Here is a 12,110-nt window from a genome sequence, read left to right on the forward strand (position 1 = left end):
TACACTGCTCCGGGAGGCTATTTTTTTCCCTTTTATTTTTTTAATCACTGTTGTGGTTATTATTGATGTCATTGTTGTTGGATAGGACAGACAGAGAAATGGAGGACTGTGAAGCAATCCCCTACAGGTGGGGAGCCAGGGGCTCAAGCTGGGATCCATGCACCTATCCTTGCGCTTTGCACTATGTGTGCTTAACCTGCTGCGCTACTGCCTGACCCCCTTAAGCACATCTACTACCTCTGCTCAATCTCCCTTGTCCAAACTGATTATGAGAGGAAGAAGCCAGGGTGCTGCTCAATAAAATAAGGTGGCAGCACAAATTGAACCTGAGCCTCCGGTGCTTGACAAGCAAACTGGAGCCCTAACAGGCCGACACCTGGCCCTGGCTCAGTCACAGTCAAACAAAGAACCGCACTACTCAGCTCAGGTTCAAGGTGATGGCAGGGGATCAATCTGGGGCTTAATCAGTGCCTCGGGTTAAGAATTCTTCTGCATCTAACTATCCTGCTTCTCCAAGGCCCATCAGTCACAATTTCTAAAATAAATCCCCGCAAATCACAGAAAGCCACCAGGCAATACGGACCTTTTATTTTTAACGTGATTTCTGTACATCTGGAACAAGAGTAAACCTGTAACAAATGGAAACTGATTACTAGAACAACGACAAAACCAAACTGGCATCTGATGTGAATCCACAGGAGTTTAAGCTTCAAATCCAGCCAAGAAGTTTGTGACAATCTCCTTCAGCTTTGCATCTGACTGCTCTGAGATTTTCCCATCAGTCCTGTTAGGAAATAAAGCAGACCATCAAATCTACCTGGACAAAATGACAACTAGCCAAGTTAAATCATTCAGAAAGCGTTAAGATTCTGCATCTAAACTTGTAAGAAGTCATTGTGGTCTTCATACCTGATGTTATCCAGCAGGGTCTGGTGCTGGCTGATCACGTGAGACAAGAAAGCGTTCTCAAACTTTGTGATCTTGCTGGGATCCAGCTTATCGAGGTAGCCCCTTACTCCAGCATAGATGACAGCCACTTGCTCTTCAATAGCCATGGGCGCTGAAACAAAGAGATGTCATGTCTCTTAACGTCAAGGTAACTTTCTCAGTGAAACAACCCCATCCACCTCATTTAAGCCTCCTTACACAGAAAGCTGGGGTGTTTTCCCCTAAAGTTAAATACATGCAGTCTGTGGGCATGTTCTTGAGTATTCCCTATCATCTGCAAGTGTTTACACCGTTTTGCATTTGCAGCCTTTTTACATTATTTTCATATAGCCCAAAAGGTTGGTATGTGGTGGTGACTGAGTTCCTCCAATGAAAGGTATGAAGTAGTATCTGGGAGGTGGCACAGTGGATGGGGTTGGACCCTCAAGCACGAGGTCCTGAGTTTGATCCGCAGCATGGCATGTGCCACAGAGGTACCGTGGTTCTCTTTCCTCCTCATAAAGAAATCTCGGGGAAAAAAATTAAAATAGCACTCAGTTGGTGGCACATATTTCAGTGTGCAAGGGGTAGGGTTCAAGCCCATGATGCCCATGGGGTCGGGGGCTTCACAAGCAGTGAAGCAGGGCTGCAGGTGTCTCTCCCTATTCCTCTCAATTTCCTTCTGTCTCCATCAAATAAATGTTTCGTTAATTTATATGGAAACATTCTGATCTTTTTATTTACATATGAACATTTTTTTAGTAAAAGCTATTATATACATTTGTATGTTTTCCTGGTTCTCATGAAATGAAAAGACGGTGCTCAGAGCCCCACCTCAAATAACAGCATGGATTGGACTGACTGGGAGCCATATGACACAGTAGGAAACTGGCCAAATGGAAGGACAACTCACAATACTGTCCCTGTTTCAGCAGCTCAGTCAGACGCACACCACGACTCAGGAGCTGCTGAGTGGCAGCATCAAGATCAGAGCCAAACTGGGCAAAGGCAGCGACCTCGCGGTACTGAGCCAGCTCCAACTTCATGGTACCTGCCACCTGCAACAGATGGGTGACTCAGGCAGTGTAGAAATGCTCCTGGCACGTGGCACCATACACACATCTGATTCTAGCCCGTGACCTCCCCCTCCCAGACAAAATCATGCCAATTACCTGCTTCATGGCCCTGGTTTGGGCAGCGGATCCGACACGCGACACAGACAATCCGACATTAATAGCAGGGCGGATACCTTTATAGAACAATTCAGTTTCCAAGAAGATCTACATAAGGAAAATATGATACCAGTTTAAACAAGCAAACTTTTCAAAACTAAGTACTGACACCAGTAAAGTGCATGTTACTATATACAAGGACCCAGGTTCAAGCCCCAGGTCCCCAACTGTGGGGGGGTGTCCCTTCATGAGTAGTAAAGCACTGTTCTCTCCCCATCCCTCTACCTCCCTCCCCCCTCCCTCCACTTCTATCAACAAAACAAAAAACTATTGTGAAAAAATTCTGGAAACCAAAATTTCTAAGATGTATACTAAATGCCTTTTTTTCTAATTTTCTTCCTAATTTTTGGTAACTGTTGTTCTGCTATGTAACAACCATTTAAATTTGCTATTTTAATATTTTATTTTCTGTTTCTTTGAACCCTTTTAATCTGGAATCACTTTAGTAGCCCTGAACTTTTAAAAAATATTTATTTATGGGAGTTGGGCGGTAGCGCAGTGGGTTAAGCACAGGTGGAGCAAAGAGCAGGAACTGGCAGAAGGATCCCGGTTCGAGCCCCCGGCTCCCCACCTGCAGGGGAGTCACTTCACAAGTGGTGAAGCAGGTCCGCAGGTGTCTCTCTTGCTCCCTGTCTTCCCCTCCTCTGTCCTATCTAACGACAATGACATCAATAACAACAACAATAATAACGACAAGGGCAACAAAAGGGAAAATAAATATAAATTTTTTTTTTAAATTTATTTATTGGGAGTTGGGTGGTAACGCAGTGGGTTAAGCGCAGGTGGCGCAAAAGCGCAAGGTCCAGCGTAAGGATCTGGGTTCGAGCCCCCAGCTCCCCACCTGCAGGGGAGTCCCTTCACAGGCTTGAAGCAGGTCTGCAGGCGTCTATCTTTCTCTTCCCCTCTGTCTTCCCTTCCTCTCTCCATTTCTCTCTGTCCTATCCAACAACAGTAACATCAATAATAACTACAATAAAACAAGGGCAATAAAAGGGAATAAATATTAAAAATTTTAAATATTTATTCCTCCTTTTTGCCCTTGTTTTATTGTTGTAGTCACTATTATTACTGATGTCATTGCTTTTGTGCTGCGTACGCTTAACCCACTGCGCTACTGCCCAACTCCTGCCCTGACTCTTTTTTATCAGTGCTGGAGTTTTGTCTCAATCCCTCCACTGCAAACTGCAGTGGCTTCCCCAAGGTCACAGATATGGGCTATTATTTTTCTTTTTTCTAAATATCTATCTATTCCCCTTTTTTTATTATTGTAGTTGTTGTTATTGATGTTGCCATTGTTGGATAGGACAGAGAGAAATGAAGAGAGGAGAAGAAAACAGAGAGAGGGAGAAAGACACCTGCAAACCTGCTTCACCGCCTGTAAAGCGACTCCCCTACAAGTGGGGAACTGGGGGATTGAACCAGGACCCTTATGCTTTCAGCCACCTGAGATTACCCCGCTGTGCTACTGCCTAACTCCCTATGGGCTATTATTTCTATAACTACCTGTCTGTATTTATACATTTCCCCCAGTGGTCCTGCCTTCCTTTCCTTTTTTTTTTTTTTTTTTAAGATTTACTTTCTTTATTTATTGGATAGACAGCTAGAAATTTGAGGGAAGGGGGAGATAGGAGAGAGAAATTATCTGCAGCCCTGCTTCAGCACTTGCAAAAGCTCTTCCCCTGCAGGTGGGGGCCAGGAGCTTGAATCCAAGCCCTTGTACACTCAACTAAGTGTGTCACCACCCGGTCCTCCTTCCTTTCCTTTCTAAGTCACACCTGTACCTACTACTGCCTGTACTACCTGTACTTACTACTGCCAGATATCCCTCCCTGTTTCCTCTTCTCTCTCTGGGTCCTGATGGAACTGGAGTTCAGGCTTCTAAGTGCCTTGTTATGGGAAAGCGCCTCTCAAATCCTTCCTAACAGAAAGCAACCTACTTATGTCTAGATGAAACCAGAAATGTGAACTGGGTGGGCGAGGGCATTATTTATGTTAAAATACACACAAGTCAAGTCATATAATGTCTGAGTTGTGATTAAAAATTATTTCAGCAATTTAAATGAACAACACTGTATATAAATGAATAAAAAATGAAGTGCATTGGGGGCTAGGTGGTGGTGCACCTGGCTATCTCTATCCAATAAATAAAGATTAAAATAGTAATAATAATAAAGTGCACTGTATACCACAGAATGAAAAATGGTTGAGGGTTATACAGGATTTTTACACTATCCTCTCTATACTTGGAAAATACCCATATTAAAAATGCAATTTAGGGAGTCGGGCAGTAGCGCAGTGGGTTAAGTGCAGGTGGCGCGAAGCCCAAGGACCCACTTAAGGATCCGGGTTCGAGCCCCGGGCTACCCACATGCAGGGGAGTCGCTTCACAGGTGGTGAAGCAGGTCTGCAGGTGTCTTGTCTCTCTCCCCGTCTTCCCTTCCTCTCTCCATTTCTCTGTCCTATCCAACAATGACATCAATAACAACAGTAACTACAAAAACAATTAAAAAACAAGGGCAACAAAAAGGAAAGTAAATATTTAAAAAAATGCAATTTACACATCAATTCATAACCACTAGCCTCAATCAACCCTTTATAATCACCAAAATGGTCTTATACTAGATACTAGTTTTAAACATAAAATGAAATTACCTGTCCGTCAGTGATGGAAATGACATTTGTTGGAATGTAAGCAGACACGTCACCTGCTTGTGTCTCAATGACAGGCAAAGCAGTCAGGGAGCCACCACCGAAGGAGTCGTTCATTTTGGCTGCTCTCTCTAGCAGACGAGAGTGTAGGTAAAAGACATCCCCTGGGTAGGCCTCACGACCAGGGGGCCGGCGAAGCAGCAGAGACATCTGGCGATAAGCAACAGCCTAAAAAACAGAAGAATTGAGAAATTCCCCTTGGAAGCCATGTCCTTCAACTCTGCAAACAGACTTCAACTGGGGAGAGGTCAAAAGCTACTTGGTTGGTCTTGTCTGCAGGAAAACACCTCTTTCTCTGACCTGCTTGGATAAGTCGTCATAGATGATCAAAGCGTGTTTGCCATTATCTCTGAAATACTCTCCCATGGAACAGCCAGAGTAGGGTGCCAGGTACTGAAGCGGGGCAGCATCCGAAGCAGTGGCAGAAACCACAATGGTGTATTTCATGGCATCTGAGGAGGCAGGTGGTACATTTTAGAAGGCTATCAAACTGTGATAAAAGGTCACTTGTTTTACTGCTGAGTACTCTCATATGGCAATGATGCTCTGCTTTCTTGCTCCTCTTCCTCTCATAAGTGAAGTTTTTTAATACCTAAGAAACGTGTATGTCCTCTGTCTTATTTACTTATTAAATTGCCTTCTACAGAGCCAGGACCTTGGGCATCAGGCTAACTTTTCCATTCAGACAGGGAAGCCCTAGACAGAAACACACTATATAGTAAGAGCTTCACATACAGCAAGGCACACACCCCATGCAGGAAGCTCTCCAGCCCAGTGTTCTTATGTTAAAGAAAGCTGCCCTAGGTTAGTGGGTCTAAGACGCACACACAGCAGCAATACTCCTAAATACCTGCATCTGTAAGTCTCTTCACCAGCTGGGCAACAGTGGACCTCTTCTGGCCAATAGCAACATAGATACAATACAGCTTCTTCTTTTCATCTGACCCATCATTGAAGCGCTTCTGGTTGATGATTGTGTCAATGGCAATGGATGTTTTGCTTTAGAAACAAAGTTAACAGGATTCCTTTATAAAACTGTTAAGTTCGACCAAAGATTTCCCAACTAATCTATTTCCACGACTAATCTATGACTCTCCCTGCTAGTCATACCACTGACCACTTCAAGTGTAAAAAGCAAACTTTCCACATAGCAAATTTTAGCTTTTAACATCTATGAAGTCATTACCCGGTCTGTCGGTCACCAATGATCAGTTCACGCTGACCACGGCCAATAGGCACCAAGCTATCTACAGCCTTAATGCCTGTCTGCATCGGCTCCCTCACAGAGATTCGAGGAATGATCCCAGGGGCCTTCAGACCAACTCGCCTCCGGATCTTGGAACCAATTGGACCCTGTGAAACAAAGGAGTACCTAGCAGTTAATCTTTATGCCTGTTAGAAGCCACACCCACACCCAGTAAACCTTACATTTACCTTTCCGTCAATGGCATTGCCAAGGGCGTCTACCACCCGACCAAGGAGTTCCTCGCCAACAGGGACATCCACGATGGCTCCTGTTCTCTTCACGATATCGCCCTCCTTAATCAGCTTGTCATTTCCAAAAACGACGACACCGACGTTGTCAGGCTCCAAGTTCAGAGACATGCCCTACACAAAAGACACAGCTGGCTTCACAGATCAGACACTACTTGATGAGCAAACACCTGGTTATAATGCACAAGGACCCAGATTGGAGCCCCTGGTCCCCACCTAAAGGGGGGAAGCTTCAGGAGTGGTGAAGCAGGGCTGTAGGTAATCTGTCTCTTACTCTCTAACTCTCCCTTCCCTCTCAATTTCTGACTGTCTCTATCCAATAAATAAAAAATTTTATATGAAAAAAGAATTTAAATCCTGACTAAAGTATAAGCTTTACTTTAGGAACTGATTCTCCCCAATAATGAAGTCTATAGAGAAGTACTAATAACAATAACATGGAGTACACATAACTGCAGACACAAACTCTTTAGTTAGACCACTCAGGGCTACTATAAATTCAATCTTCCTGAATCACACCTGCCATTTTCCACGCTCATCACTTATGTAAAGAATGCAACACATTTAACAATCTCATAGAACATTCTCATCACTGCAGTACCTTTCTACTGTACATTACTAGAGTCTTGGAACCCAAAAACAAACAGGAAACTCAAGAGTTCTTTATTTCAATCTCATCTTTCAAACCACAAACACTGAAAACACACAAACGTATACACACTGAGAAAAGGCTCAATCTGTAGTCAAGGTTATAGGTCAATTACAGAATTTCTGGCTCTATATTCAGCCTCCATGTTAAGAGGAAGGCTCTTTTTTCATGCTTGCAATTCCCCAGAGAATGTTCTGAAGACCAAGAGCCCATCTTCTGGTGGATAATCACCCCATACTGTGCTCTGCTTTCCTGTGAGAGGACTCTCTACTCCGACATTCCATCCCACTGGCGAAGCAGACTAACTCCAGTCAAAGTGCACCCACATCAGAGAATTCCTTATGACCAATCCACCAGTGCATCTGACTCTACTACGAGCACTATCAGTGACAGTCAGCTTGCCACTCAAGAGCTATGAATGGAACAAATGCATGTGAATCTGACTTTTCTTTTGGTCTTCTGCCACCAGGGTTATTGCTGAGGTATGTTCCCTGAATAGCTAGCTCTCTGTTCCTGGCAGGTCGAGCACTTGAAGCCAGGTCTGAACCACTGCTCAGTCCCTGTATCTGATTATCATGATGACTATAGGCCAGAGTATCTCAGAATGTGAGTGCAGGTTTACTGTTTATTTTGGAACTTGTGGTTGCAGCTTGGGTTTAAATCAGATCCTAGAATACATAAACCTGGTCAATCCAACTCTTAGTTTATTCTTCTCATAATCACTAATAGTGGCCTCAAACAAGCCAAGCCAAAAATAAAGAAAAAAAATATTTGACACCAATATCCCATTTCTTCAGGGGCTGGGTGGTGGCAGACCTGATTTGAGTGCACATGCTACAGTGTGTAAAAACCCAGGTTCAAGACTCAGTGCTCATCTGCAGAAGGAAAGCTTCACAAACAGTGAAGGAGTGCTGCAGATGTCTTTCTCTCCTCTTTCCCTCTCAATTTTCCTGTCTCTATCCAATAAACAATTAAGTAAAAACAATTTTTAAACCCTTTTTATCATTTACCTTTAAGCCTGAAGAAAACTCTACCATTTCTTCTGCCTGAACGTTTCTCAGTCCATGGACTCTGGCAATGCCATCACCAATGCTCAACACACGCCCAGTTTCTTCAAGGTCAACAGAAGTATCAGTTCCAAGAATTCGTTCTTCAAGGATGGAGGACATCTCAGCGGTGCCTATTAAAGACAACAATTCTACTGAATAACCCGGTTTTAAGATCTTCTATAAATGTACTTCCCCTATAACAATCATGCAATTATAACAAACCAAACCACAGTCTAAAAGTGTAACACAGGCACTGGTGGTGGCACAGTGAATAATGGGATGGACCCTCTAACATCAAGTCCTGAGTTTGATAACCAGGAGCACCATGTGCCAGAGTGAGGCTCTGGTTCTCCCCTTTGCTTCTCATTTATAAATAAATCTTTATTAAAGCATTATAAAGTTCTGGGAGTTGGGCAGTAGCACAGGTTAAACACATGTGGCGCAAAGCGCAAGGACCGGCATAAGGATCCCAGTTCGAGCCCCGGGCTCTCCACCAGCAAGGGAGTCACTTCATAAGTGGTGAAACAGGCCTGCAGGTGTCTATCTTTCTCTCCCCCCTCTGTCTTCCCCTCCTCTCTCCATTTCTCTCTGTCCTATACAACAGCAATGACATCAACAATAACTACAACAATAAAACAAGGGCAACAAAAAGGAATAAAAACCTAATTTTTTTTAAATTAATAATAAAAAAATTACAAAGTAAGTTCTATTTTAAAATACTGGATGGCCACCATGATTAATGGAACCTGAAGAAGCTAGGAATATTTTCCCTCCTCTCCTCCTTGATCTTAGCATTTCTTTACTTCAAAAACCCCATTGCATGTGTCAAGAGAATCTTCTCCCCAATTTACAGCATCTTTCTTCCCATGCTCACTTTCTCCATCAGATTCAGGTGCAGACTAGCAGTTAACACCTCTGAAAAATGAAGATAAAAGAGGCTCTTTACCCTAAAGCTCTTTTAAGAGAGAAATATCTCTCTAAAGACCAGAAAGGTCATCCAAGGAACTGTTAAAAGAAAGCAACTATGTGCTACACCAAGAGATAAATAGAGCTCGACAGCACAATATGGATTAGGAACTTAAATAACTCACCAATTTTCTGAAGGCGAGCGTTTGAGGCATGCAGGTTTCTTGCAGCAATGAAAGATGCTCCCAATGCATTTTTGGAAACCTAGAGCAGTAACGCTTTAAACATTAGACTTCTTAAACATTAAACTTCTATCTAAGTCTTTCTGCAACTAACCAGTTTTAACAAATACAGGCTTTGTTGTGGTCCCAGAGGTGGCACAGCGGATAAGGCGTTGAGCTCTCAAGAATGAGGTTCTGAGTTTGATCCCCAGTAGCACATGTACCAGAATGATGTCTGGTTCTTTCTCTCCCTCTCTATCCCTTTTGTTAATTAATATTTTAAAAATACAGACTTTGGGCGGTAGCGCAACGGGTTAAGTATACGTGGCACAAAGCTCAAGGACTAGCGTTAAGGATCCCAGTTGGAGCCCCCAGCTCCCCACTTAAAGGGGAGTTGCTACACCGGCAGTGAAGCAAGTCTGCAGGTGTCTATCTTTCTGTCCTCCCCTCCCCTCTCCATTTCTCTGTCTTATCTAACAACTATGACATCAATAACAATAACTACAATAAAAACGTCAACAAAAGGGAAAATAAATATTAAATAAAAATATATAGTCTTTGTTAAATCAAACAGTAAAAAAAAAAAACTAATTGCTTTCAGTTGAATTAAAAATAATTGCTATACAAGAATACTTTCATTCCAGAAACTCCCAAGTCCCAGGTTCAATCCTCAGCACCACCGTAAGGTGTGGACTATCAAGCCTGAGGCCCCAGATTCAATCCCAGGCATTTAATGTGCCAAAGTGATGTTCTTGCTTCTTTCTCCTTGCCCCACCTCTCATAAAGATTATTTATTTTCCCTTTTGTTACCCTTATTTTGTTGTTGTAGTTATTATTGTTGTTACTGATGTCGACGTAGTTGGATAGGGCAGAGAGAAATGGAGAGAGGAGGGGAAGACAGAGAGGGGGAGAGAAAGATAGACACCTGCAGACCTGCTTCACCACTTGTGAAGCGACTTCCCTGCAGGTGGGGAGCCGGGGACTCGAACTGGGATCCTTACTCCGGACCTAGCGCTTTGCACCACATGCGCTTAACCCGCTGCATCACCGCCGGACTCCCTTAAATAGCCTTTCATGCCTGATGCACCAAAGGTCCCAAGTTCAATTCCCAGCATAAGCAATATTCTAGTTAAAGTTTTGCTTAAAGTTAAATCACACAAGTATGACTTGATACATGAAAATCTATTATGTAGGTGCTATAAAGATGACTTTTGAAAGGCTATTTTAAAAAGCAGTTAAGCACACTTTTTCCTTAATAGTATCCAGTACTTTCATTTTATAAGTTGTGGAAATTCTCAGTAAGGTAAACTACTGCCTATAAATGGAGTAAATCTCAAAGCTGATTTCAGGGTGTGGGTGGGAAAGTCTGCAGCAGGAAACAGAAGGTGTCTCTGCCTCTCCCCCCTCAACCTCTCTTCTGTCAAATGAAAACAGAAATAATAGCAAATTTTAACTACATTTTGCACTTGCTCTTGTATTACGTTAATGTTGCAAAATATTCTCTCTAGCTGCCGGTACTTCTGTTTCACCTTTCAGCTCAAGGTGACTGATTTGTAGGGTGGCAAACGGGAGGAAGCAACGCGGGGCACAGTGACAAGCGTCTGTGGTCCCAAGGCTCAACGTCTGTCCACCCAGAGACCGCAGCAGCTTCACTGCGGACTGGGGCCACAGGACACGTCTGCAACTGAGCTGGCGGACGTACATGCACCAAAAATAAAATAATAAAACGCAATGTTCGTGCTTCGCCGGGAGTCTCCAAAGGCAGAGGATAATAGGCCTGTGACCTCCATCAATGTCAGGCTGAAGGCGGCGCTTTGACCTTCAGCCAGACAACCCGACTGCCGGACCCCCAGACAGACAACCCGTAGAATAAAGAGCCCGACGGGACCGTGACATCAGCAACCTTCAACCCAGACCCGACCCCACTGCGCTCTGCACCCTGCAGCCCTGCCCAGGACCCCGTCCCCCAACCCCCTGCAGCCCTGCCCAGGACCCCGTCCCCCCCCCCCGTCGCCCTTGCAGCCCAACCCAGGACCCCATCCTCCCTCTGCAGCCCTGCCCAGGACCCCGTCCCCCACCCCCTGCAGCTCTGCCCAGGACCCCGTCCCCCCCGTCGCCCCTGCAGCCCAACCCAGGACCCCATCCTCCCCCTGCAGCCCTGCCCAGGACCCCGTCCCCCTGCAGCCCAACCCAGGACCCCATCCTCCCCCTGCAGTCAGGCCCAGGACCCGTCCTCCCCCTGCAGCCCTGCCGAGGGCCCCGTCCTCCCCCTGCAACCTTGCCCAGGACCCTGTCCTCCCCCTGCAGTCCGGCCCAGGGCCCCGTGCCCCCGTCCTCCCTGCAGCCCGAGCCGCAAGATGGCGGCGCCACCATCCATGCAGCAGCCCCACGGCCGCGCCCGATCGATCCGCCACCCCCGCCCAGACCCGCCAGGCAACGCTCACCAGCCCTGCCCGCCGAGGGAGCGAGCGGGCCACGGCCGCGGCGACGCGCACAGACAGCATCTCGGTAGCTTCTCCCTCAGCAGCTCCCTCCGCAGCCGCAGCTCGGGACCGACTGGGACAAAATGGCCGAGCGCCGAGGAAGGTCAAGGCGGCCTGCCCGCCTAACCCGGAAGTACCGCCCCCGCTCCCGCCTCCGGAAGGAGATCCCGGGACGCCGGGGAGGTCGCCTTTCGAACGTGGCCGTTTTTAGATTGCTGTGTCACCGAGTGCGCTTGGGCCTGGGCCCGGTTCCGCCCAGACTTTCAATTCACGTTAATTTTGGTCCTTTCAAGTTGACCTTGTGGTTGCCCCTGCGATCACGTGGTGCGTGGAATTGGCCGGAAGCAGCTCCCAGGTGCTCTCTCGGTGACAGGTGCAGTTGGTGTCACCTTCTTATGGGACCGGGCTACCTGGTGGGTGAGAGAGTTGATGGGGCCGGG

General features: G+C 45.8%; 1 protein-coding gene across 1 annotated transcript; it reads right to left on the reverse strand.

The window, feature by feature from the left end:
* Nucleotides 1-555: 555 nt before the first annotated feature.
* On the reverse strand, nt 556-11,786 carry ATP5F1A (ATP synthase F1 subunit alpha). Its single transcript, XM_007515950.3, has 12 exons — nt 11,632-11,786; nt 9,152-9,230; nt 8,022-8,191; nt 6,303-6,476; nt 6,055-6,221; nt 5,719-5,867; nt 5,169-5,320; nt 4,812-5,036; nt 2,100-2,207; nt 1,841-1,985; nt 910-1,060; nt 556-784 (listed from the first exon to the last, which is right to left on the reverse strand). Exons 1-12 carry the CDS (start codon nt 11,689-11,691, stop codon nt 703-705), a joined length of 1,662 nt encoding a protein of 553 aa, XP_007516012.1. The 5' UTR covers nt 11,692-11,786; the 3' UTR covers nt 556-702.
* Nucleotides 11,787-12,110: the final 324 nt, after the last annotated feature.

This window comes from Erinaceus europaeus, unplaced genomic scaffold, assembly GCF_950295315.1.
Source record: "Erinaceus europaeus unplaced genomic scaffold, mEriEur2.1 scaffold_1079, whole genome shotgun sequence".
In the NCBI taxonomy this organism is placed as follows: Eukaryota; Metazoa; Chordata; class Mammalia; order Eulipotyphla; family Erinaceidae; genus Erinaceus; species Erinaceus europaeus.

Bases quoted from the DNA above. Each gene is read 5' to 3' on its own strand.
- ATP5F1A (XM_007515950.3), bottom strand. From the start codon at position 11,691: ATGCTGTCTGTGCGCGTCGCCGCGGCCGTGGCCCGCTCGCTCCCTCGG. The intron at 9,231-11,631 runs GTGAGCGTTGCC...TTACTGCTCTAG, and splicing joins TCCCTCGGCGGGCAGGGCTG to GTTTCCAAAAATGCATTGGG. The intron at 785-909 runs GTATGAAGACCA...ATTTCCTAACAG, and splicing joins ACCCTGCTGGATAACATCAG to GACTGATGGGAAAATCTCAG.